At 46.4% G+C, this 27,547-nt stretch overlaps 2 protein-coding genes across 2 annotated transcripts; both read left to right on the forward strand.

The window, feature by feature from the left end:
• The first annotated feature begins 10,908 nt into the window (after nucleotides 1–10,908).
• Nucleotides 10,909–20,209, forward strand: LOC121581145 (zygotic DNA replication licensing factor mcm6-B-like). The gene is made up of 18 exons (XM_041896550.2): nucleotides 10,909–11,087; nucleotides 12,528–12,674; nucleotides 13,504–13,614; nucleotides 13,725–13,812; nucleotides 13,957–14,118; nucleotides 14,209–14,374; nucleotides 14,469–14,614; nucleotides 14,777–14,927; nucleotides 15,067–15,208; nucleotides 16,991–17,132; nucleotides 17,238–17,345; nucleotides 17,425–17,580; nucleotides 17,687–17,815; nucleotides 18,486–18,650; nucleotides 18,886–19,006; nucleotides 19,101–19,334; nucleotides 19,412–19,551; nucleotides 19,690–20,209. Exons 1-18 carry the CDS (start codon nucleotides 10,990–10,992, stop codon nucleotides 19,792–19,794), a joined length of 2,511 nt encoding a protein of 836 aa, XP_041752484.2. The 5' UTR covers nucleotides 10,909–10,989; the 3' UTR covers nucleotides 19,795–20,209.
• Nucleotides 20,210–20,841: 632 nt separating this feature from the next.
• On the forward strand, nucleotides 20,842–27,002 carry si:ch73-71c20.5 (DUF4748 domain-containing protein). The gene is made up of 3 exons (XM_041896551.2): nucleotides 20,842–20,933; nucleotides 26,217–26,499; nucleotides 26,660–27,002. Exons 1-3 carry the CDS (start codon nucleotides 20,858–20,860, stop codon nucleotides 26,814–26,816), a joined length of 516 nt encoding a protein of 171 aa, XP_041752485.1. The 5' UTR covers nucleotides 20,842–20,857; the 3' UTR covers nucleotides 26,817–27,002.
• The last annotated feature ends 545 nt before the right edge of the window (nucleotides 27,003–27,547 follow it).

A 27,547-nucleotide genomic window follows, 5' to 3' on the forward strand; every position in this document is an offset into this window, starting at 1 on the left:
TCTTTCTCTTCTTCAAGTGGAGTAAAGTTCTGAACCCGGTGAGGTTAAATAGCTGAGGCTACCCCTCTCCCTCCCTTGCTCCGCCCCAACACACACACACACACACACACACATCTGTGTCCTGCTGAAACGCTTTAACTGTTTTTGTGGTGTCAGGTGCTGAAAGTGGCTCTATCGCAGGATATTGAGTGTGTGTGTGTGTGTGTGTGTGTGCCTTTGTTTACAGTTTAGGCCCCTAACATCAAATCTGTGAGAATAATATTGTTGGCAATGGCATGATGATATAATGCTGTTGTTGTCTATTGACAGTCAAACAATAAAGGAGAGGGAAAACGTTATAAAGGCATTCTCACTGCACAGCTGTAGTGTGTATGTATGTATGGGGGTACAGCTGCTGTGTGTGTGAGATAAATTGAGAGAGCGGGAGAGCGAGTTTGTGGTTGCGCCACTTTGTCCCTTTTACATTTTACATTTACGTCATTTAGCAGACGCTCTTATCCAGAGCTACTTACAAATTACACAGAGCTGAATCAGAACAGTCCTGCATGAGTGGCTCCTGAATACGTTTTTGCTCCTCTCAGAGGTGCACAGGTGTGTGAGAGAATTCTCTGACTTGCGTCATCTGATATGATATGTTTATTATTGTGTGTGTGTGTGCTATTATTCTCAGATCAGATAGTGTTTCCTCCCGTTCTCCGTTCTGTTAAATACCATGGTCTCCCACAAGTTCTTTGACAACAAATGAACAGTGTGTGTGTGTGTTATAACCGTGTCGCCTCTTGGTGCGCTAGTCCATACTCCACATGCTCAACTACAGATTGGCGCTAGATCGGGAGGCGCATGGTGCAATTGCGCATTCTGGGTTCTCAGTATAACCACAGCATGGGAGGGGTCGAAGTGTGTTTATGTTTGTAATAGGTGAGGCACATCCTGTGCAGACATAGACCCAGACAACACTGACAAAGGTGTCACCGCGCACTTACCACACTCTCACACCCTTATACAGATGTAAGATACTTTTGAGCCAGTTTTGCTACAGTAGGAAAATAATCCTTCAGCAACAGGAATGTGAATTATTATGTAGATTATAATTCATGGATATTTTTTGTAGGGGTTGATACATTTTACGTTAGGGCAAATCAAGTCTGACGTTTTTAAAATGGAACTTTAGAAGCATTTTTAAATCTTGAATACACTACAAGTTTTCATTTCCTGCTGTGCAAGAACATTTTTATCAACAAGAGTGATCAAATTAAGATCCCACATCTGTACCCCCTCTCTCCTTCTCTCTCTACCCTTCCACACCATCATCCCTCTTTCCTTTCTTCCCTTTCTCTCGCTCTCTGTACCTCTCTCCTCTCCCTTTCATCACCCACACTGTCTCTCCCTCTCCTCCCATCCGCAGAGGCCTAATTAAAGACCTCCTGTACTTAGGGCTCAACTTTGCACCCACTCCAAAAGATTGAAATGAAAATACAGTATTTGGATTGTTATCAGGCCTTATAACACAACTATGAACACTACTACAGCAAGGACTCCTGGAGGCCTACAACACTTACAGTATAGGGCATAAACAGTTAAATGCAGTAAAACACACACACACACAGGCGAGCAGGTGTTTCTGGTCGAACAGTTACCATGGAGCCTGTTCCAACGACAGCGCTGGTGACCAGCTGGGTTAGCTCCATACCTTCAGCTGTTTTACAGACCACCCGAGACAGACAGACACACACACACACACACACACACACATCAGAACAGAGGAGCAAGAAAATAGTATTTCTGCACATAAGTAGAATGTTGGTGTAAAATGAAGGTAGAAGAAACACAGTAGGAAACAATAGGTAGGGAACTCGTAGTATTGCTGCTGCTGCTGGCCAGCTGAGACGTTTGAACTTAGAGCCAAGTAGGTTATTTGGGAGGGTGGGTCGTGGGTGACGAGCAGAGTCAATTTTCCCAGGGCCTCTCAAGCACTTCCCATACACACAAGGAAGCGGGAGAAACAGAAGCTAGGATTTGACTGCCCTTCCCAGCATTAAAACAGAGCTTCCTGACAGAGAGAGGGAGGAAGAGGAGGGGGAAGAGCGAAGGAAACAGAGAGAAGAGAGGAGAAGACAAATCAACACTCCTTAACAAGAACCCATTCCCGAATCAGTCACCCCTCAGCCACATACACATATACACACGCTTCTACGCACGGTCACACACACACACACACAGATGCATTAGGCATACCCCACATCCAACACGTACCACTTCCCAAACCCATGCAGCTGCTAATGTGTCAGGAGTTTGGTGACACACACACACACATTATTCTCCTCTAGTCATAGAGTATTCATAACAGGAAGGACTTCCTCCCTCTCTATTTAGGAAAAGCAAACAGCTGGAAAGATCTCTCACAAACAGACACTCCTGTGCACAGACAGACACGTACACGCATACACACACCTGTAAAGATATGTCTACCAATGTTGAAACAGGCACAAATGCCCTCAATTTTATCCCTCATTTATCTCATCACTCGTCTCCTCTCTCCTCTAGTCTCCTCTCTCCTTCTACTCCGCAGCACCACTATAGTGATGGTCTGAACGCTTAATGGTGTGTGTGTGTGGTGTGTGTGTGTGTGTATTAGCTTACTGCCTACAGAACGTCAACGTATCTGTCAATGCGCGACAGACGGAGTTTCCTGTTGGTGAGACTCTGAACAATCCTGGGAAATTCGGACCGAGATGGGCTTCATCTTAAAGGGATAGTACATAATTTTGGCAATGAAGCCCATACTGAACGCAGAAACATAAAAATAGTATCCACACGTTCATCTGACTCTGGGGAAGTACACTGAATAATACAAATGCAACATGCAACACTTTCAAAGATTTTACTGAGTTGCATTTCATATAAGGAAATCAGTCAATTTAAATAAATAAATTAGGCCCTAATCTATGGATTTCACATGACTGGGAATACAGATATGCATTTGTTGGTCACAGATACCTTAAAAAAAAGGTAGGGGCATGGATCAGAAAACCTGTCAGTATCTGGTGTGACCATTTGCCTCTTGCAGCGTGACACATCTCCTTCGCATACAGTTGATCAGGCTGTTGATTGTGGCCTGTGGAATGTTGTCCCACTCCTCTTCAATGGCTGTGCGAAGTTGCTGGATATTGGCGGTGTCACGCCCTGGCTCTGGGGACTATGTTATGTTGAGCCAGGGTGTGTAAGTCTATGTTTTGTATATCTATGTTGGCCTGAGTGACTCCCAATCAGAGGCAACGAGTGTCAGCTGGTTGTCTCTGATTGGGAGCCATATTTAACTATCGGTCTTTTCACTTTGTGTTGTGGTTTCTTGTTCCTTTTGGTTTGTGTGTATCAAAGGACTTCACGTTTCGTTCGTTGTTTTGATCGGGTGATCTGTTTAAATAAATAATATGTACGCATTCAACGCTGCGCATTGGTCCACTCTGTTAGACGATCGTGACAGAAGAAACCACCAAGACAGGACCAAGCAGCGTGAAGAGGAGAGTGGAAGGACCTGGGATCAGGGGAGTAGGAGTTTCGGCTGGGCCACGCTAAGTGAAGAGGAGAGAGGCTGGTCTATGAAGCAATGGATCGAGAGTCTGGCGAGAGCTAGGGAGGCCTGGTCCACGGGGAGGAGAGAACCCCAGAAAATGTTTAGGGGGGGGCTCACGACGTGGACGACGGGGCAGCAGGAGGCCGCGATGGAGCGGTCCAGCGGGTGTGAAGAGGAGGCCGCCAGGTTAAGGGGGCCACTGGTCACAGAGGAGAGGGAAAGTGTGGAGGCACGGCGAGAGGTACTGGGGTGTATTACCAGTCCGGTCCGGCCCGTTCCTGATCCCTGCATAGGGCCAGTGGCGTGTGTCCCCAGTGCAGTTCGGCCTGTTCCTGCCTCTCGCACCGAGCCTGTGGTGCGCGTCGTCAGCCCTGTCCGGCCCGTTCCTGCTCTCGTACCAAGTCGGTGGTGCGCGTCGCCAGCCCGGTCCGGCCCATTCCTGCTCTCCGCACCAAGTCTGTGGTGCGCGTCGCCAGCCCAGTCCGGCCCATCCAAGCTTCCGCACTCAAGCCAGTGGTGTGCGTGCGTCAGTCCGGCACGGCCCGTGCCTGCTCTCCGCACCAAGTCTATGGTGCGTTTTCGTCAGCCCTGTCCGGCCCGTGCCTGCTCTCCGCACCAAGTCTGTGGTGCGCGTCGCCAGCCCAGTCCGGCCCATCCAAGCTCCCCGCACCAGGTCAGTGGTGCGCGTCGTCAGCCGGTCCGGCTCGTTCCTGCTCCCGCACCAAGTCAGGGGTGCGCTTCCGTCAGCCCGGTCCGGCCCGTTCCTTCTCCACGCATCAAGCCAGGGGTGTGCGTCGTCAGTCCAGCACAACCCGTGCCTGGGTGCATGTCCGAGCCGGATCCGCCGCCCGAGTGCCCACCCGGTCCCTCCCTGTTGTGGTTGTTTGGCGCGGCCGGAGTCCGCGCCTTTGGGGGGTACTGTCACGCCCTGGCTCTGGGGACTATGTTATGTTGAGCCAGGGTGTGTAAGTCTATGTTTTGTATATCTATGTTGGCCTGAGTGACTCCCAATCAGAGGCAACGAGTGTCAGCTGGTTGTCTCTGATTGGGAGCCATATTTAACTATCGGTCTTTTCACTTTGTGTTGTGGTTTCTTGTTCCTTTTGGTTTGTGTGTATCAAAGGACTTCACGTTTCGTTCGTTGTTTTGATCGGGTGATCTGTTTAAATAAATAATATGTACGCATTCAACGCTGCGCATTGGTCCACTCTGTTAGACGATCGTGACAGGCGGGAACTGGAACACACTGTCGTACATGTTTATCCAGAGCATCTCAAACATGCTCAATAGGTGTCTGGTGAGTACGCGGGCCATGGAAGAACTGGGACATTTTCAGCTTCCAGGAATTGTGTACAGATCCTTGCAACATGGGGCCGTCCATTATCATGCTGAAACATGAGGTGATGGCGGCGGATGAATGGCACGACAATGGACCTCAGGATCTCGTCCCGGTATCTCTGTGCATTCAAATTGATAGAATTGATCAAATACAATTGTGTTCATTGTCCATAGCTTATGCCTGCTCATACCATAACCCCACCACCACCATGGGGCACTCTGTTCACAATGTTGACATCAGGAAACCGCTCGCCCACACGACGCCATACATGCTGTCTGCCATCTGCCCGGTACAGTTGAAACCGGGATTCATCCGTGAAGACCACACGTGCCAGTGGCCAAATGTGAGCATTTGCCCTCTGAAGTCAGCTATGACGCCGAACTGCAGTCAGGTCAAGACCCTGGTGAGGACGACGAGCACACAGATTGTGCAGAAATTCTTTGGTTGTGCAAACCCACTGTTTCATCAGCTGTCCGGGTGGCTGGTCTCAGACAATCCCGCAGATGAAGAAGCCAACTGTGGAGGTCCTGGGCTGGAATGGTTACACATGGTCTGCGGTTGTGAGGCCGGTTGGACGTACTGCAAAATTCTTTAAAACGACATTGGAGGCGGCTTATGGTAGAGAAATTAACATTCAGTTCTCTGTCACCATCTCTGGTGGACATTCCTGCAGTCAGCATGCCAATTGCACACTCCTTCAAAACTTGAGCCATCTGTGGCATTGTGTTGTGTGATTAAACTTCACATTTTATTGTCCCCAGCACAAAGTGCACCTGTGTAATGATCATGCTGTTTAATCAGCTTCTTGACATGCCACACTTGCCAGGTGGATGGATTGCCTTGTCAAATGAGAAATGCTCACTAAGAGGGATGTAAACAAATGTGTACCCCAAATTTGAGATAAATCAGCTTTTTGTGAGTATGGAACATTTCTGGGATCTTTTATTTCAGCTCATGAAACACTTTACATGTTGCGTTTATATTTTTGTTTAGTATAGATAAAGGGCCTCATTGCCAAAATCCCAAACTATTCCTTTAACAGTATAAAGGGGCTTATTCTCCTTTATCTGCTCTGGTGTGAAAAACTGGACATGTGAATGCATATTTAAAGGACATTACACTGCTTGCTTGGCAAGTACCACTTCATCCTGATTCAGGTCACACGAGGTTTGAACCCAGGACCTCTGCCTTGATAGCACATGTGACCACCCTCCTGGAGCATCTTACCAGTTGGCGCCACATGAAACACTAGCTATTTGCTGGTGCAAGTGGGGACACTTCAGTCTGAGGAGTACGTTTCACACATCCCCATGTGCTACATATACAAACAAACACCTGGTAGGCATCCACCATATTGCTTATCACCAGTCCTGTGTTTCAGATCAGTGTACAGTTGAAGTCTGAAGTTTACATACACTTAGGTTGGAGTCACTCAAACTCGTTTTACAACCACTCCACAAATGTCTTGTTAACAAACTATAGTTTTGGCAAGTCGGTTAGGACATCTACTTTGTGCATAACACAAGTGTCACACCCTGACTCTGGGGACTCTATATGTTGAGCCAGGGTGTGGATATTCTATGTATTGTATTTCTGTGTTGGCCAGAGTGGTTCCCAATCAGAGGCAACGAGTGTCAGCTGTTGCTGGTTGTCTCTGATTGGGAGCCATATTTATAGAGGCTGTTTTCCCACATTAGTTGTGGGATCTGTTTCCGTTTGGTTTGTTTCCGTGTTGGTTGTGTAAACCGTAGGACTGCACGTTTCGTTTGTTGTTTTGTTGTTTATATTATCACTAAAGATAATAAAGTTTAAGTATGTTTGCAACTAACGCTGCGCATTGGTCTACTCCGTCTAACGATCGTGACAGAAGATCCCACCATACCAGGACCAAGCAGCGTGTCCAGGAACATACGCAGGAGGTGACTCTTGTGGATGTCCTCCTCGGTTGGGGGCAGATTACTGAGGAGGAGGCCGTCCGGTACCGGAAGGCGATAAAGGGGGAGACCCAGGCAGGAGAGGAGAAGCGGCGTCAACCGGGCCGTGGTCGGACAGGCGAGAGGCAACCCCAGAAAATTTTTAGGGGGGGGCACACGGCATGGGCGACTGGGCAGCAGGAGGCTGCCACAGGGCGAAATGGGAGAGTAGGAGAGGAGGCCACCGGGTTTGGGGGGCCAGAAGGCAGGTTGGCGGAGCCTGGATGGAGAGCAGAGCCAACTCCCCGTACTCAGGCATGGCAGCATGAGACTGGGCAGGTTCCGGGGTATGCGGAGCTGCGTACTGTGCCACGAGTGGTCCGGCATAGTCCGGTACGTCCTGTGCGAGCACCCCGCACGTGTCGTGCGAAGGTGGGCATGCAGCCAGGACGGAGTGTGCCGGCTCAGCGCTCGTGGCCTCCAGTGCCTCTCCTCGGTCCCAGATATCCTGCGCCAGTGTCACGTGCTGTTATGCCAGTACGGGTACACAGCCCTGCACGTCCTGTGCTGATGCCTCACACAGAGTGTGTGAAGGTAGGCATTCAGCCAGGACGGGTTGTGGCAGCTCTTCACTCCAGGTCTCCTATCCGTCTCCACAGCCCGGCCCGGCCTATTCCTGCCCCTCGCACCAAGCCTACGGTGCGCGTCGCCAGCCCGGCCCGGCCTGTTCCTGCCACTCGCACCAAGCCTACGGTGCGCGTCGCCAGCCCGGCCCGGCCTGTTCCTGCCCCTCGCACCAAGCCTACGGTGCGCGTCGCCAGCCCGGCCCGGCCTGTTCCTGCCCCTCGCACCAAGCCTACGGTGCGCGTCGTCAGCCCGGCCCGGCCTGTTCCTGCTCCTCGCACCAAGCCTACGGTGCGCGTCGCCAGCCCGGCCCGGCCTGTTCCTGCCCCTCGCACCAAGCCTACGGTGCGCGTCGTCAGCCCGGCCCGGCCTGTTCCTGCTCCTCGCACCAAGCCTACGGTGTGCGTCGCCAGCCCGGCCCGGCCTGTTCCTGCTCCTCGCACCAAGCCTACGGTGTGCGTCGCTAGCCCGGCCCGGCCTGTTCCTGCCCCTCGCACCAAGCCTACGGTGCGCGTCGTCAGCCCGGCCCGGCCTGTTCCTGCCACTCGCACCAAGCCAGGGGTGCGAGTCGTCAGCCCGGTCCGGCCCGTTCCTGCTCCACGCACCAAGCCAGGGGTGCGCATCGTCAGCCCGGTACGGCCCGTTCCGGCTCCACGCACCAAGCCAGGGGTGCGCGTCGTCAGCCCGGTCCGGCCCGTAGCTGCTCCACGCACCAAGCCAGGGGTGCGCATCGTCAGCCCGGTCCGGCCCGTCCCTGCTCCACGCACCAGGCCAGGGGTGTGCGTCGTCAGTCCAGCACAACCCGTGCCTGGGTCACCGGTGCCTGGTCAGGTACCGGTCAGCTGCTCCACACCGGAGCTGAAGCAATCCGCTTCTACGATGTCCAGTCCAGCTCCAGCCAGCGGGGCCAGACCGGACCAGGGGCGCCATGGGGGGATGGTTGAAGGGTGGTGGTCAAGCCCGGAGCCGGAACCGCCTCCGAGGAGGAATGCCCACCCAGCCCTCCCCTGGTTTGTTGATGTTTAGGCGCGGTCGCAGGCCGCGCCTTTAGGGGGGGGTACTGTCACACCCTGGCTCTGGGGACTCTATATGTTGAGCCAGGGTGTGGATATTCTATGTATTGTATTTCTGTGTTGGCCAGAGTGGTTCCCAATCAGAGGCAACGAGTGTCAGCTGTTGCTGGTTGTCTCTGATTGGGAGCCATATTTATAGAGGCTGTTTTCCCACATTAGTTGTGGGATCTTGTTCCTTTCGGTGTGTTCCTAGTTAGGTTTGTCCTTTGGATGTCACGTATCGTTTGTTGTTTTGTTTCGCTGTTCGTGTTAGTCATTCGATTAATAAAGTATGTGTGCTTTCAACGCTGCGCCTTGGTCTACTCCGTCTAACGATCGTGACAACAAGTAATTTTTCCAACAATTGTTTACAGACAGATTATTTCAATTATAATTCACTGTATCACAATTCCAGTGGGTCAGAAGTTTACATACACTAAGTTGGCTGTGCCTTTAAACAGCTTGTAAAATTCCAGAAAACAATGTCATGGCTTTCGAAGCTTCTGATAGGCTAATTGACATCATTTGAGTCAATTGGAGGTATACCTGTGGATGTATTTCAAGGCCTACCTTCAAACTCAGTGCCTCTTTGCTTGACATCATGGGAAAATCAAAAGAAATCAGCCATGTCTGGTTCATCCTTGGGAGCAATTTCCAAACGCCTGAAGGTACCACATTAATCTGTACAAACAATAGTACGCAAGTATAAACACCATGGGACCACGCAGCCGTCATACCGCTCAGGAAGGAGACGCGTTCTGTCTCCTAGAGATGAACGTACTTTGGTGCGAAAAGTGCAAATCAATCCCAGAACAACAGCAAAGGACCTTGTGAAGATGCTGGAGGAAACAGGTACAAAGGTATCTATATCCACAGTAAAACGAGTCCTATATCGACATAACCTGAAAGGCCGCTCAGCAAGGAAGAAGCCACTGCTCCAAAACCGCCATAAAAAAGACAGACTACATTTGCAACTGCACATGGGGACAAAGATCGTACTTTTTGGAGAAATGTCCTCTGGTCTGATGAAACAAAAATAGAACTGTTTGGAGGAAAAAGGGAGCAGCTTGCAAGCCGAAGAACACCATTCCAACCGTGAAGCACAGGGGTGGCAGCATCATGCTGTGGGGGTGCTTTGCTGCAGGAGGGACTGGTGCACTTCACAAAATAGATGGCATCATGAGGAAGGAAAATTATGTGGATATATTGAAGCAACATCTCAAGACATGAGTCAGGAAGTTAAAGCTTGGTCGTAAATGGGTCTTCCAAATGGACAATGACCCCAAGCATACTTCCAAAGTTGTGGCAAAATGGCTTAAGGACAACAAAGTCAAGGTATTGGAGTGGCCATCACAAAGCTCTGACCTCAATCTTATTGAACATTTGTGGGCAGAACTGAAAAAGCATGTGCGAGCAAGGAGGCCTACAAACCTGTCTCCGTTACACCAGCTCTGTCAGGAGGAATGGGCCAAAATTCACCCAACTTATTGTGGGAAGCTTGTGGAAGGCTACCTGTAACGTTTGACCCAAGTTAAACAATTTAAAGGCAATGCTACCAAAAACTAACTGAGTGTATGTAAACTTCTGACCCACTGGGAATGTGATGAAAGAAATAAAAGCTGAAATAAATCATTCTCTCTACTATTATTCTGACATTTCACATTCTTAAAATAAAGTGGTGATCCTAACTGACCTAAGAGAGGGCATTTTTACTAGGATTAAATGTCAGGAATTGTGAAAAACTGAGTTTAAATGTATTTGGCTCAGGTGTATGTAAACTTCTGACTTCAACTGTAGGTAAGGGAGACAAAACAAGAGGTACATCCCAACAGTCCAAAGTGGCTCATTGTCTACTCTGCTTTACCTGCACTCAGTGCACTAATGTGAAAAAGCTGGACAGGTGAATGGCAGGTGATAAGCAATCTCCATGTTGCTCTCACCTGTCCTTTGTTCAGATAAGAGTCGACTACTGTGTATTCTATAGAGGAGAGATGAGAGAGGAAGGCACTTTGCCAGGGAGGACTGACAAGCTATGGTCCTTGTCCTTCCCCTGTGGAAGACCACGAAACCAGACAGTTTTTACAACACCTACACGCAAATATAGTAATGCTGCACTTGAGAACCTGCTCTATCAGTTCAACAGCTTCCTCCAGTGGAGAAACTGCAGAACTGCACCCCACCATCACTCTGGAAGTAGCTTCAACCGGTAAGCGCTTTTTTTTCATACAATGTTGCTCCTACAAGAGGAAAGGGGGTTGTTCATATTTGCGTACCAAATTTGATTGGCTAGAATCTTTCAGGCTTTTACATGGTGTCAAGATACAACGATGGGATTGGTCAACTGTGTCGCCCCAAACGTCACATGGTCCTGGTTTTCGCGCGAAAAGTGCACTTTCTCTTCTCCAGCGTGCGTGGTAACATTAGTTAAGAGGAGACTGAAGAGATTTTAGAAACAATTTTATATTTCAGTATTAATCCAGTGAAAAGATGGATCTTGCACAGCCGACTCAGGAGAATGCGGGACAGATGGTGAAAGACGAGTTGGCAGAGAAATGCCAGAAGCTTTTCCAGGCTTTTTTAGAAGAGTGAGCGACATTATGTTATTGTTCTTCTTGGTACTTAACGTTAGCTAACTGGTAGCTTATAGCTAGCTAATAGCTATTGGATAGCTAGCAAAACTTTAACATAGAGAGACAACAATGTTATGTCTAGATTTACTATATTAATCAGTGTGCTACAGCAGTGGTTCCCAAACTATATATACATTATATTATATATATTAAATAGAATAATATTCAGACATATATGTGTGTTTCTATTTTTTTAGGGAACTCAGTCCGGCTTTAAACTTACTCTTAAAAGTTGTAATAGTAGAATGCACAAGGTGCAATATCGAAATTGGGTAACTTAGTGCATCATCAGTTCCTCATGTCATGTTAGTCATTGCATACCTAAGAGAGCTATTTATAACAGAAATGTCCAAATCAACTAGCCCATGTCAGCTAACGTTTTTACATTTAGTTTTTTTTAGCCCATAGATATTGTTGTAATTTTTTAGTCACTCAAATATCACATTAATACACATTAGACATGGCAAAATGTATAGAATTGCAAGAAAATTAGCTTTAAAACAGGAAGATTATCTCCACCAACAAAAGGGGTGTGAACAGTTTGAAGCCCCGTGTAGCTCAGCGCCAGGTTGGGGGTTCGATCCCCACGGGGGGGCCAATATGAAGAAAAAAAATGTATGCACTCACTAAACTGTAAGTCACTCTGGATAAGAGCGTCTGCTAAATGACTAAAATGTAAATGTCATGAACAAGTGCTTATTCCCATAGAAATAGACGTGGCGCTTGGCGTTTGGGAACCCCTGTGCTACAGTAAACGTTTTTAATCGCATCTTTATTAAAAAAAATAAAGGGGGGGCGCTGTTCAAACTTAGCAAGCTAGCTAGCTAACAAGCGCCTTGAAGTTGGTCAAGATGTGCACATAGCCAGTCTAGTCTCATATGAGTCCTCTAATAACCTTATACATCAGATATACATGAAAATGGGAGACATACGATTAATACAACTAAAATCTAAATTTTATTTGCCACATGCGCCGAATACAACAGGTGTAGACATTACAGTGAAATGCTTACTTACAAGCCCTTATCCAATAATGCAGTTTTTTAAAGAAAAAGTAAAATAAAAAAAGTGGTAAGTAAAAAAATAAAAGCAAATTATTAAAGAGCAGCAGTAAAATAAAATAGCAGTAGGGAGGCTATATACAGGGGGGTACCGGTACAGAGTCAATGTGCGGGGGCACCGGCTAATCAAGGTAATTGAGGTAATATGTACATGTGGGTAGAGTTAAAGTGACTATGCATAAATAATAAACAGAGTAGCAGCAGCGTAAAAGAGGGGGATGGGATGGGGTGGGGGAAAACACACATAATAGTACAATTGGTTAGAGGGCTGTAAAACGGCAGCCATCTTCTCCGGCGCCACTCTTATATTTGTTGTATTTGTGTGTGTGTGTAGGTACCAGACATCAGACGGTGAGGTGAAGTATGTCCATGATGCTGAGGAGCTGATCAGGCCTGAGAGAAACACTCTGTTGGTCTCCTTCACTGATCTGGAAGGATTTAACCAGGAACTGGCAACCACCATCCAGGAGGAGTTCTACAGGTAGTTACAGATCTAGGATCAGATTTTCCTTCTCTAAACCCATCAGAAGAGGCGAGACACTCTATCCATAAAAAAGGCATTTATTATAAATCCATAAAAAACTGTGTGACATTTCGGTCATAGACCTTCATAAGACCTTCCCAAACTCTAAAGCTCAGTTCAGATACAACAGCTGAGAGGAGACGAGACGGTTTTATGCAGTTTTAGAACAAAGTTTGCTTGATCTGAACGGTCTAGTTTTAGAAAGTTTCATGTCGGCTGCGGAAGTTTCCAAGATTCAACATGTCAAATCTTATCTAATGACTTGTGATGAGATGGATCCGTTTAGCCAATCAAAGAACAGTGCGCTGACGTTCTGTGTGTAGCCAAGCAGCTAGCTAGCTAGCCAAGCAGACAGCTAGCTATCTATTTTGCTGCAGTTGAGCTACGCTAGCTTGCAGATATTTATCTGACAAGTCACAAAGTATGCCCTGTTTCTGGTGAATGCATTTAATGATACTTGCTTGCTACAACAAGTGGCAATTTTGTATCAAAGTTGTATCACGTCATTGTAAAGAGACACCGTAAACGGTCTCAACCACCTGTCTTTTTGATCTTAATGCCCATCTTTAGTCAGCTGTTCTACAACACAAAATTCTAAAACTGGCTAGTTTTGTCTCGTCTTTCCTTTTGTCGGCTAATGTGTATCTGAATCGAGCTTAACAGAGCACTTAGAACCTTCCTAGAACTTTGAGTGTTAGCTCGTGTTATTGATGATCTTAACATTACTCTGTCCAGCTAACAAACTCTTTCTCCTTTTGTTTCTCCTTCTATCTCTCCTTCTCTCCAGAGTATATCCCTTCCTCTGTCGTGCGGTGAGGAACTTTGCTAGGGATCATGGGAATGTCCCTGTGAATAAGGAGTTCTATTTGGCCATCCAGGACCTGCCCACCAGACACAAGTAAGACACATACCTGACAGAAGTTACAAGTCACACAAATAGTGTTCTGACAGGCTCTGTTGTGTAAGATGTTTTGTGTGTGATCTAACAGTCCTTGTTTTGTGTTATAGGATCCGTGAGCTGTCCTCCCTGCGTATTGGTTCTCTGGTGCGCATCAGTGCTCAGGTGGTGAGGACACACCCTGTACACCCAGAACTGGTGAGTTGCACACACCGTATACCCTAGTATAGAGCTAGTTAGTATTGAGGATAGTTAATGACGGCCCCAGTGCAGATATGATTCCTGAACAATCTTTAGCTGTGTGACATCTGTGTCTGATCCTCTCTGTTCTGTGTCCTTCAGGTGAGTGGGACATTCCTGTGTCTGGACTGCCAGGGGGTGTGTCCGGACGTGCCCCAGCAGTTCAAGTACGCCCCGCCCACCGTCTGCAGGAACCCCGTCTGCAGCAACCGCGCTCGCTTCCACCTCGACACACACCGCTCCAAATTCATTGACTTCCAGAAGGTAGGATGGCACGCGTGTGTGTGATTGTGTTTGTTGTCTGTTCTGACACTTCTGTGTGTCTTACGCTCGTGTCTTAACCGCTGTGTGTAGGTACGTATCCAGGAGACCCAGGCAGAGCTGCCCAGAGGGTCCATCCCGCGCTCCCTAGAGGTGATTCTGAGGGCTGAGGCTGTAGAGACGGCCCAGGCCGGAGACCGCTGTGACATCACTGGCTCACTCATAGTGGTGCCCGACGTCTCCCAGCTCAGCACCGCAGGTATGTACACACGCTGATACACATACACATGACACGTACACAGTTCACACACTGGCATGACACATTTCCCATCTCTCACTCTCTCTCTTTCTAGGTGTGCGGGCGGAGACCAGTTCCCGTGTAGGAGGGAGACAGGGTTATGAGAACGAGGGTCTTCGCGGTCTTAAAGCCCTGGGAGTCAGAGAGCTGTCCTACAGACTGGCCTTCCTCGCCTGCCATGTGGCTCCTACCAACCCTAGGGTACGACACGCTCACTCAAACCTCGAGACACACACAAACAGATGCTCATCCAATACTGGAGACACACACCCACATACACACTACCTCAGGTAACAAACTAGTATACATATTATGCATGCATGTACGACATTTGTTTGAAGGGAGTTGTAATCGTGTGTATAGTTTGGAGGGAAGGAGCTGCGTGATGAGGATCAGACAGCGGAGAGCATCAAGAGCCAGATGTCAGTTCAGGAGTGGGAAAAGGTGTTTGAGATGAGCCAAGACAAGAACCTCTACCACAACCTCGGCACCAGCCTCTTTCCCACCATACACGGTCAGTACTACACTATTACTACAAACACAGCCTTTGCATGTGGTATTCTGTGTGTGTGTGTGTATCTGTATAATGTGTGTGTGTAATAAATGTATAACGTGTGTGTGTGTGTGTGTAAAATGTGTGTTTGTGTGTGTAGGTAATGACGAGGTGAAGCGCGGTATCCTGTTGATGTTGTTCGGGGGTGTTCCTAAGACCACCATGGAGGGAACATCTCTCAGAGGAGATGTAAACGTCTGCATCGTAGGAGACCCCTCTACCGCCAAGAGCCAGTTCCTCAAGTAAGACCCTTACACACTATACACTTACACACTATACACTCCACATTACCTACTTACATGTAGGAGACTCCTCTGTCAAAAATCCCTCCACCCTATAGTCGGAAGTTTACATACACCTTAGCCAAATACATTTAAACTCAGTTTTTCACAATTCCTGACATTTAATCCTAGTAAAAATTCCCTGTCTTAGGTCAGTTAGGATCACCACTTTATTTTAAGAATGTGAAATGTCAGAATAATAGTAGAGAGAATGATTTATTTCAGCTTTTATTTCTTTCATCACATTCCCAGTGGGTCAGAAGTTTACATACACTCAATTAGTATTTGGTAGCATTGCCTTTAAATTGTTTAACTTGGGTCAAACGTTTCGGGTAGCCTTCCACAAGCTTCCCATAATAAGTTGAGTGATTTTTGTCCCATTCCTCCTGACAGAGCTGGTGTAATTGAGTCAGGTTTGTCGGACTCTTTGCTCGCACACGCTTTTTCAGTTCTGCCCACACATTTTCTATAGGATTGAGGTCAGGGATTTGTGACGGCCATTCCAATACCTTGACTTTGTTGTCCTTAAGCCATTTTGCCACAACTTTGGAAGTATGCTTGGGGTCAATGTCCATTTGGAAGACCCATTTGCGACCAAGCTTTAACTTCCTGACTGATGTCTTGAGATGTTGCTTCAATATATCCACATAATTTTCCTTCCTCATGATACCATCTATTTTGTGAAGTGCACCAGTCCCTCCTGCAGCAAAGCACCCCCACATCATGATGCTGCCACCCCCGTGCTTCACGGTTGGGATGGCGTTCTTCGGCTAGCAAGGTCTCCCTTTTTCCTCTAAACATAACGATGGTCATTATGGCCAAACAGTTCTATTTTTGTTTCATCAGACCAGAGGACATTTCTCCAAAAAGTACGATCTTTGTCCCCATGTGCAGTTGCAAACCGTAGTCTGGCTTTTTTATGGCGGTTTTGGAGCAGTGGCTTCTTCCTTGCTGAGCGGCCTTTCAGGTTATGTCGATATATAGGACTTGTTTATTCTGGGATTGATTTGCACTTTTCGCACCAAAGTACGTTCATCTCTAGGAGACAGAATGCGTCTCCTTCCTGAGTGGTATGACGGCTGCGTGGTCCAATGGTGTTTATACTTGTGTACTGTTGTTTGTACAGATGAACATGGTACCTTCAGGCGTTTGGAAATTGCTCCCAAGGATGAACCAGACTTGTGGAGGTCTACAACATTTTTTCTGAGGTCTTGGCTGATTTTCCCATGATGTCAAGCAAAGAGGCACTGAGTTTGAAGGTTGGCCTTGAAATACATCCAGAGGTACACCTCCAATTGACTCAAATGATGTCAATTAGCCTATCAGATGCTTCTGAAGCCATGACATCATTTTCTGGAATTTGCCAAGCTGTTTAAAGGCACAGTCAACTTAGTGTATGTAAACTTCTGACCCACTGGAATTGTGATACAGTGAATTATAAGTGAAATAATCTGTCTGTAAACAATTGTTGGAAAAATGACTTGTGTCATGCACAAAGTAGATGTCCTAACCGACTTGCCAAAACTATAGTTTGTTAACAAGACATTTGTGGAGTGGTTGAAAAACAAGTTTTAATGACTCCAACCTAAGTGTATGTAAACTGTACTTACACACTACACCCCTATTCACTTTTACAATACCTGTCTAACCCTCACACAAAACCACCTCCACATCCCCTTCTACCCACACTATACACGTACACTCGCAGGCCTATCCCCTTACACACTATCCCCTCTCTCTTAGGCATGTGGAGGAGTTCAGTCCCAGGGCTGTGTATACCAGTGGGAAGGCCAGCAGTGCAGCTGGTTTAACAGCAGCCGTGGTTCGAGACGAGGAGTCACATGAGTTCGTCATCGAGGCCGGAGCTCTCATGCTCGCTGACAACGTGAGTGTGTGTGTGTGTGTGTGAGCTGAGGATGGGGTGTGTGTGTGTTTGTATTTCAGTTTGTGTTTTGTGCTTAAAGTGGGATGTGCGTCTCTTTGTCGACAGGGTGTGTGTTGTATCGATGAGTTTGACAAGATGGAGACGAGGGACCAAGTGGCCATCCATGAGGCCATGGAGCAACAGACCATCTCCATCACTAAAGCTGGAGTCAAGGTAGACCCTCACACACACTCACTAAAGTAGAATTGAACACACACACACGCTCCCTCTGACCTCCGTCCCTCTCCTCCAGGCCACTCTGAATGCCCGTACGTCCATCCTGGCGGCTGCTAACCCAGTCGGTGGTCGCTACGACCGCAGCAAGAGTCTGAAACAGAACGTCAACCTGTCCGCTCCCATCATGAGCCGCTTCGACCTCTTCTTCATCCTTGTGGACGACTGCAATGAGGTGTGTGTTTGTGTGTAAGAGGGAACATTTGTGTGTGTGTATGTGACAAATGGTGTGTGTGTGTGTGTGTGTATAATTACTAATGGAAATATATGTGTGTGTGTAGGTGACAGACTATGCCATAGCCAGGCGTATCGTGGACCTGCACTCTCGCATTGAGAACTCAGTTAACAGACTCTACTCTCTGGATGAGATCAGACGATACCTGCTCTTCGCCCGACAGTTCAAACCCAAGGTAAATGAAATGTGTGTGCTTCAAGGATTGTCACACTGAGTACATTTACATGCACACTAATAATTCGATATTAAACTGATTATGGCAATAGGCCGAGTATGGCATTAGTCATGTAAACACCTTACTCTGATTATCATATGATGCATTTTTCATCATCATGCTGATGACACTTTGCTTCTTGAATGTCCAATATCTTGAAAACATGACTGCTGACATAATTTTGGGGCTGTATCAACTGTGGATTAATGAAAAAAAGACCCACTGTTTTTGATTTTCCCTTTAATCGGCGTCCGGTCATAATTGAAGTAAGCATACGCTGATTAAAACACCTTGATTTTTAAGCAATCTTTTGAAATATTAGGACATGTAATCACCTTAATCGGAGTTCCAGCGGTGTATTGGATCTGCGCATGTGCTAGCGCGAGCCTCTCATTTGCGCCAGTGAAGTGAGTTCTGAAAATGTAGCCTGATTTCAGATGCGTCCTTCTTCTTGCAAAGCATGTAAATGTTTTAATTGAAGTATTATATTAATCTGAGTATTCACAATAATCGTATTATTGAATGCATGTAAACATATCCAATGTCTGTGTTTCTGTGCCGTGATAGATAAGGCTTATGCCCAATTCCAATGGAGCAGAACTAATGTGGGTTAATTTGTGTTTTTGCATAGATCTCTGGTGAGTCAGAGGAGTTCATCGTGGAGCAGTACAAACGGCTGCGTCAGCGCGACGGCTCTGGGGGCGTGGCCAAGTCGGCCTGGCGAATCACAGTGCGGCAGCTGGAGAGCATGATCCGCCTCTCTGAGGGCATGGCCCGCATGCACTGCTGTGATGAGGTTAGAGGTCACACAACTTATACTTAACGTACACACAACTAATACCCAACGTACACATAACTTATACGCACAATGCTCGCACAACTGCTTTCTGCTCCCAAAACCTGTGTTTAGAGTTTGGTTCTGTCCTGAAGGATTGATCAAGTTTGCTCTATTGGTTTGTCATAGATTGTGTGCTAATAAAGTGTTTAGGGTGTTCTGTCATAAAGTGTGTGTTATTTGTTGTTCCCTGCAGGTCCAGCCTAAGCACGTGAAGGAGGCATTCCGCCTGCTGAATAAGTCCATCATCAGAGTGGAGACACCTGACATCAATCTGGAACAGGACCAGGAGATGGAGGAAGAGGAGGGCGAGAACGGTACATACTCACACACAACCACACAACAAATAGTACTACTGCAGCTTTACTCCAGATATTTACATGTACTGAAACCTCTCTGTCCTCTCTGCAGGTCATGACGTTCCTGACGGAGTGAATGGAGTAAATGGCCAGGTGAACGGGCACGTTGATGGAATGAACAGCCACTCCAACGGAACTAACAGCCACACCAACGGAGTTAACGAACACACCAACGTTGTGAACGCCCACTCTGACAGCAGCTCCAAGCCATCGCTGCGTCTGACCTTCCCAGAGTACCGCCGCATCTCCAACCTGCTGGTGCTGCATCTCCGCAGGGCCGAAGAGGGTAAGGCACACAAACACACACATTCTACATGTGGACAGTGTGTTATGCAGTGGTTAACTGTTTACCTGTGTGTGCAGCTGAGGAGGAAGAGGAGTTGAAGAAGACTGCAGTAATCAACTGGTATCTGAAGGAGATGGAGTCAGAGATTGACTCAGAAGAGGAACTCATCAACAAGAAGAGCCTGATAGAGAAAGTCCTACACCGACTAGTGCACTACGTAAGTACACACACACACACACACACACACACATACCCATTGCACCATTGAGTCAGAGTAATAACACCTTTACAAACCTTATGTCCAACAGACATCTTCACTAACTCTCTCGTTTTTCTTCTCTCTCTCCATCTCTAGGATCATATCCTGATAGAGCTGTCTCAGGGGGGGCTGAAAGGGTCAGAGACAGAGGCACAGGAAGAAGTTCTGGTCGTCAACCCCAACTACACTCTGGAGGACTAGACTCATCTCATGAGTCTGGTGGTCAACTCCCTCCCTACCCTTTCCCCCTCCTTCTCAATCGCCTCTCTCTTTCTATGGCTTTTACGTTGGACTCCCAATTCAAGACTGTTTTTATTGAATGTTGGTCAGTGTAATTACATTCTCAACTTTTGTCATGTTTAATTTTATTCCTGCTTTATAGAGTTTTTATCAACTCTGGCCTGTTTTAAACCTTTTATTTGTATTATTGTAGACAGGTGAATAATGTAAATATGTTGCTCTGATTTCTCCAGAGCATTAACTGGCATATGGCTGTTTGTGGGTCTCCTCAGTTAACATGATGTTAATCCTCTGACTAGTGTGGTTTTACTTCCTATGTTAAATGTATATATGTATAAAATAATACACACAAATTAAAAGTCTAGCATATTATGCATATTTTTTGTATAAAAAAATAGAAATAACTGTTGTAGCATGTGGAAAAATGCTTCCCCAAAAAACGAAGAATAATCAAATGTGTGGTGCTGTTAATGCCCTCCCTGTGGCCAGTGATGTTTCAGGGAAAACGAACGCAATATACTTTAAAATGACTAAAACCAAATCGAAACTGTATAAATTATTATGGACCTACATTCATATAGTTTCTTGACTGTCCAGCTCGCTAATATTCACCCAAATGAAAGCAAGACAGTCGGGGAGCATTGAAAATTCCCAGAAGGATGATTATAGGACTATTTTGAGCACATTTTTACAGCGAGGAAATGTAACACATTTTCAGTATGGCCCTCTGGACGTCGTTGAAGACGGAATGCAGCCCCCGGGTCGAAATGAGTTTGACACCCCTGCAGTAAACATTTAGCAAAGATAATGAAGTTATTAACCTGGGTGGAGGGGGATCACATTTATACCTAGTTGGAGTTGATATGATGATGATCGTAATGAATGAATATAGCCAAAGATGATCATGCTTTATTTTCCACTGATAAATCTACCAACCCTAATGACACTGGCTGACAAATCTCTCGGTGAATCGTCCGTTAGGTGACAGCAGAGGGCTGTAGAAAGCATGAATGGCGCTTTGCGCATGCTCAAGCAGACTCCACTTTTGCACAAGATGGCGGCACCCTGTAGGAAGCTTGCGAGGTCGGTGATGTTTAAAGGTATGTTTATTCTGAACTGCTAAAAAAAAAACATTTATTTCGATATAACACATAAACAGAGGGTGTCAGCAGTTTTTAGGTAATGTAATTATCATGTAACGGGTGTTCCTCTCCTTGTCTGCTGTCCTTCACCTGCTGCACAGGTTTGAAAACACAGGTCAAATGAAAACATCAACACCAGGGGTAACTTCCACAAAGCTGTGAACGATCTGAGAGACAAGGCAAGGGCCTTCTACACTGTCAAAAAGGAACATAAAATTCGGCATCCAAATTAGGATCTGGCTAAAAAATACTTTAAAAAGTTATAGAACCGATTGCCCTCTACCTGATATAGAGATCCTATACAATTACTAGAGCGGATATCATAAACTTTAAGTTCCATAATGGGGCTAAAATGGCAGCCATGTTGAGGTGTGTTCGTAAATTCAATCTGGAGTACCAGAGTGCGCTCTGGGCGTTCGTAAATCCAGAGCGTTGTCAGATTGTCCGTTCGTAAATTCAGAGCGTTTCTCTCTCGGAGCGTTCAGAGGGCACACTGGACGATCTGGCCGAGGAGTAGAGTTGATCAGAGCGTTTTGACCTCACAACCGCAGTCAAGAACCCAAACTGACTATCGTTGGCTAACTTGCTAGCTACTCTCAGACATAAATGAGAGAACACCTCACACTGACCATTTTACTCGCCGTAGCAGAGCTGGTTAGGCTGTTTTCATGTTATCCACAGCGTTGGTGACTGTAAATGTGCTGCTGGCAACAATTTAATTACCTTTTTTTGCCGATGTTTACTGACACGGCAATATTAAACGGGTGATGGGCGTTCGTAAATTCATCAGATATTCTGCGCTCTGGCACACTCAAACGAGAGTTCTCTGAAATCGGAGTAGATAGCCAGAATAAATTTACGAACGCACTCTTGGTCAGGGAGAAACCCAAAACCAGTCTAATTGTAGTGAATGGCAGTAGAGGCATAGGTGATGAATTTTACATTTACATTTTAGTCAATTAGCAGACGCTCTTATCTAGAACTACTTACAGTTAGTGAGTGCATACATTATTTTTTTATTTTTCATACTGGCTCCCTGTGGGAATCGAACCCACAACACTGGCGTTGCAAAATTTTCTGCTTTTACTTATACTTATGTGATGTATCAGAAATTTTGTAATGGAATTATAGTCAACCTTAAATATTGTCATGTTATTATAAATACAGTTTGTGTTTTATACCAATTTTCCTTATAAATAGCCTCTAAAATACTGTACATGTAAACACCATAAATGTATCAGATTCAGTTTTCTTGGAAAGCTGTGAGTGCTATTATGATACAATATCAGTACTCATTGCATTTACAACTTGTCTAAGTCCTATCATCATCTGATTTGAGACAGTGTATGACTGTGGATTGACTGCATTGCTTTAATTGAATATTGGCAATTAATTTGAAAAAAAAATATTGAATCATTCCTCTAAAACTGGCTGGCTAGCTAGTTAACACACATTTTACATTTACATTTAAGTAATTTAGCAGACGCTCTTATCCAGAGCGACTTACAAATTGGTGCATTCAACTTAGGATAGCCAGTGGGACAACCACCCTTTTTTTTTGTGGGGGAGGGGGGGATAGAAGGATTACTGTTATACTATTCCAGGTATTCCTTAAATAGGTAGGGTTTCAAGTGTCTCCGGAAGGTGGTCAGTGACTCCGCTGTCGTGGGGGAGCTTGTTCCACAATTGGGGTGCCAGAGCAGCGAATAGCTTTGACTGGGCTGAGCGGGAACTGTGCTTCCGTAGAGGTAGGGGGGCTAGCAGGCCAGCGGTGGATGAATGTAGTGCCCTCGTTTGGGTGTAGGGTCTAATCAGAGCCTGAAGGTAAGGAGGTGCCGTTCCCCTCACAGCTCCGTTGGCAAGCACCATGGTTTTGTAGTAGATGCGAGCTTCAACTGGAAGCCAGTGGAGTGTGCGGAGGAGCGGGGTGACATGAGAGAACTTGGGAAGGTTGAACACCAGACGGACTGCAGCGTTCTGGATAATTGTTAGGGGTTTAATGGCACAGGCAGGGCGCCCAGCCAACAGCGAGTTGCAGTAATCCAGACGGGAGATGACAAGTGCCTGGATTAGGACCTGTGCCGCTTTCTGTGTAAGGTAGGGTCGTACTCTGCGAATGTTGTAGAGCATGAACCTGCAGGATCGGGTCACCGCTTTGATGTTAGCGGAGGGTGTTGTCCAGGGTCACGCCAAGGTTCTTCACACAGTGCAGATAACACTATCTTATCACAGCACTGAAAAAATCATGGTTGACCAACTCCTTGACCAACATGGCTGACCTTTGGACCATCATAAGAAGGTTCATGTCCATTCTAGTATTCTAATTCCTAATTATATGGGTCTGGGGACATCTCACCAACCAAGAATTCACAAAATGGGACAAACACCAAATTGAGACTGCATGCAGAATTCTGCAAAAATGTCCTCTGTATACAACGTAAAACACCAAATAATGCACACAGAGCAGAATTAGAACGATACCCGCTAATTATCAACATCCAGAAAAGAGTCGTTAAATTCTACAACCACCTAAAAGGAAGTGATTCCCAAACCTTCCATAACAAAGCCATCACCTACAGAGAGATTAACCTAAAGAAGAGTCCCCTCAGCAAGCTGGTCCCGGGGCTCTGTTCACAAACACAAGCAGACCCCACAGAGCCACAGGACAGCAACACAATTAGACCCAACCTAATCATGAGAAAACAAAAAGATAATTACTTGACACATTGGAAAGAGCTAAACAAAAAACAAAGCAAATTGGAATGCTATTTGGCCCTAAACAGAGTACACAGAAGCAGGATACCTGATCACTGTGACTGACACAAAATGAAGGAACGCTTTGATTATGTACAGACTCAATGAGCATAGCTTTGCTATTGAGAGAGGTCGCCTTGGGCAGACCGAGAGAGAAGACAGGCTATGTGCCCACTTCCCACAAAATTAGGTGGAAACTGAGCTGCACTTCCTAACCTCCTGCCAAATGTATGACCGTATTAGACACATATTTCCCTCAGATTATACAGAACCACAAAGAATCGACAGTTACTAACCTCGATTTCGACTTCAAATCTGACTTCAACTCCGACTCAGCTGTTCCCTTGTTCATTCCATTGTTTCATGGGCTACCAAAACACTGCAGGCGTAGATGCAGCAGACGAGTCGGCATCCTTGTAAAACTGAGACAAAGAGAATATCGATCGGCACTCCCCTCCGTTCTATTGGCAAATGTCTAGTCACTCGAGAATAAGATGGATGAGCTTCGTTCGCGACTCTCCAATCAGAGAAACTTGAAAAGCTGCAATATGATATGCCTTGCAGAGATGTGGCTGGATGACTATGTATGTAGAACTCAGTGGTTTCTCCATGCAGCAGCACAATCGGACGAAGGAGGCCTCGGGCAAGTCCAAGGGGGAGGGGTGTGCCTCTTCATAAACAACAACTTGTGTGCTGTTTCCATTGTGAAGGAAATGTCGAGCTTTCGCTCAACTGATATAGTATACCACATGGGAAGCTGCAGACTTTTCTCTACCAAGAGAGTTCTCATCCATAATTATCACGGCTGTCTACATCCCTCCACAAGCCAACACCACTGACACTGAATGAACTGAATGGGGCCATAAACAAACAAGAAACTGCTCACCCAGAGGCAGCATTTCTTGTGGGTGGAGACATTAACATGGGGAGACTTAAAACCGTTCTACCTCACTTTTACCAACACGGCTCCTGCGCCACTAGGGGCGCTAAAACTCTAGAACACTTTTATTCGACCCTCCCTTAGGCAAATTTGATCGCAACTCTTACTATCCTGCTTCTTTTATACAAACAAAAGCTCAAACAGGAAGTGGTCAGATGAAGCAGACGCGAGGATAAAAGACTGTTTTGCTAGCACAGACAGGAAGATGTTCCGGGTTTCATCCGATAGCATTGAGGAGTTTACCATATCAGTCACGGGCTTCATCAATAAGTGCATAGACAACGTCATCCCCACAGTGACTATACGAACGTATCCAAACACTGGGCTAAAGGCTAGAGGTACCGCTTACAAGGAACAGGACATATCCCATAACAGTCCCATATTCATAGCACTCAATGACTAAACTTTTTACTACTTTAATACACAAGTGAATTTGTCCCAATACCTTTGGTCCCCTAAAGTGGGGGGACTATGTACAGAAAATTGTGTAATTTCGAAACTGTTCACCCGATAGGGATGAAAATACCCTCAAATTAAAGCTGACAGTCTGCACTTTTAACGTCATAGTCATTGTGTCATTTCAACCAAAGGGCTGAAGTACAGAGCCAAAACAACAACAAATGTGCTACTGGTCCCAATACTTTTTTGGAGTTCACTGTATGTACGCACTATATACACACTCACACACACACTACACTGACACTCTCACACAAAACCCACACACATTCACATACACTACATACGCCCACACATAACACACGCACATACCGACACAACACAAATACACACACACACACACTCCTCATATGCTGCCACTCTGTTCTCTATTTTACTCTTATTATTATCTGTCCTGATGCCTAGTCACTTTACCATGCCTTCATGTACATGCTGTATCTACCTCAAATACCTCGTACCCCTTCACATTGATATGGTACTGGTATTCCCTGTTTATAGCTCCATTCTTCTGTTTTATATTAATGTGTTACTATTTGTCTTTGTATTATAATTGTTTAAACTCTGCATCGTTGGGAAGGGCTCGTAACCAAGCATTTCACGGTAAAGTCTACACCCGTTGTATTCGGCGCATGTGACAAATAAAATTGTATTTGTATGTACTTCAAAAAAGGTATAAATAAGCATTTACAAATAACCGACAAAATGCCTATTCGGCTCCTCCAATGTAAATCACTCATGACTGCAATGCACAGGTCGGAAGGCTACAACCGCTCAGTACATTGGAGGTACCGAAGAGGCATTTTTTCGGTTGTTTGTACATTTTTATTTAGACCTATTTTGGAAGTACATACCGGCCGTATCGGGAGTAAATGAAGATGATTGCTCAGCGAAACTCCATATTTGGTGAGTAACGAACGTATTTTGACGTAACGCTTGCAAAGCTGTCTAATGGGAGTTTGAATCAGGGATTCCTAGGCGTTAGAGAGGAGACCCGTCATACTCATCGTCAACATCTCTAACGCACAGATACTGGGGCAGCTGATTCCGAAGGCTAGAATTATTTGACCTGACCAGTACGCTCACTGTTTTAGGTTTGTGTCAGATCCCAGGCCGGTCACTATGGACACAGAGGTGCCCGATCAAGTTACAGGCTCTGAGGTGCATTCCTCCCTGGTGTCTCACCCGACTCTACCGACCACTGACCACCACCAGGCCGACACTGATCAGCACCAAAACAGAACAGCCGAGAAGCGCTGATCAGCAGAAAACGACTGACACGCTGAAAGAGCAAAAGGAAGAGACTGAGGAGGAGGGACCAGTGTACATCCCCACGAGAAAGGCCAAGAACCCCATGATGAAGATCGGATATGCCTGGTGAGAGACCCTTTGTTCTCTAACGTGGTTTATATTCAGATTTCTATTGTATAGAAACGGCTGACAATTTGATATTGTATTCAGGTGAATAACCCCTTTGGTAAGTTCCCATTCTCTCTCGCTCTCTTTCCCCTCTCTCTCTCTCTCTCTCTCTGTGTAGGATGATAGGTCTCCCTGCAGGTATAATAGGGTTCATCCTGATGAAGAGAGAGGTGGATAAGAACCGCCTGAAGCAGCTGAGGATTCGCCAGCGGATGAACAGATCCAATGAAGGAGAGTACGAGGGTAGCCGTTACCGTAACAACAGACTGGACTGATACCAACTGCACTGAGAAGATGTGTGTGTGTGTGTGTGTGTGTGTGTGCGTGCTTGACTGACTGACTGAATGTGTATGTCTGCAGCTTGTGTGTGTGTATGTTCACTGCCTCTGCTACCATTGGACTGATGAAGCCTTAAAGAGACTTACTGATGTATACAAATTAAAAACAGTTGTTGAGAGACACCCGTACTTTGCTCAGTAGCTATGTTCACACCTACAAGAATGTATATGAATCAACTGTATATGTTACTCCACTCTTCCACCAAGGCACCTGCAAGTTCCCGGACATTTCTGGGGGGAATGGCCCTAGCCCTCACCCTCCGATCCAACAGGTCCCAGACGTGCTCAATGGGATTGAGATGCGGGCTCTTCGCTGGCCATGGCAGAACACTGACATTCCTGTCTTGCAGGAAATCACGCACAGAACGAGCAGTATGGCTGGTGGCATTGTCATGCTGGAGGGTCATGTCAGGATGAGCCTGCAGGAAGGGTACCACATGAGGGAGGAGGATGTCTTCCCTGTAACGCACAGCGTTGAGATTGCCTGCAATGACAACAAGCTCAGTCCGATGATGCTGTGACACACCGCCCCAGACCATGATGGACCCTCCACCTCCAAATCGATCCCGCTCCAGAGTACAGGCCTCGGTGTAATGCTCATTCCTTCAACGATAAACGCGAATCTGACCATCACCCCTGGTGAGAGAAAACCGCGACTCGTCAGTGAA

The sequence above is a fragment of the Coregonus clupeaformis genome, chromosome 14, assembly GCF_020615455.1.
Source record: "Coregonus clupeaformis isolate EN_2021a chromosome 14, ASM2061545v1, whole genome shotgun sequence".
NCBI lineage: Eukaryota > Metazoa > Chordata > Actinopteri > Salmoniformes > Salmonidae > Coregonus > Coregonus clupeaformis.

Bases quoted from the DNA above. Each gene is read 5' to 3' on its own strand.
- LOC121581145 (XM_041896550.2), top strand. From the start codon at position 10,990: ATGGATCTTGCACAGCCGACTCAGGAGAATGCGGGACAGATGGTGAAA. The intron at 14,615-14,776 runs GTACGACACGCT...TCGTGTGTATAG, and splicing joins TGGCTCCTACCAACCCTAGG to TTTGGAGGGAAGGAGCTGCG. The intron at 15,209-16,990 runs GTAAGACCCTTA...CCTCTCTCTTAG, and splicing joins GCCAAGAGCCAGTTCCTCAA to GCATGTGGAGGAGTTCAGTC.
- si:ch73-71c20.5 (XM_041896551.2), top strand. From the start codon at position 20,858: ATGCTCAAGCAGACTCCACTTTTGCACAAGATGGCGGCACCCTGTAGG. The intron at 20,934-26,216 runs GTATGTTTATTC...TCACTGTTTTAG, and splicing joins GAGGTCGGTGATGTTTAAAG to GTTTGTGTCAGATCCCAGGC. The intron at 26,500-26,659 runs GTGAGAGACCCT...CTCTCTGTGTAG, and splicing joins ATGAAGATCGGATATGCCTG to GATGATAGGTCTCCCTGCAG.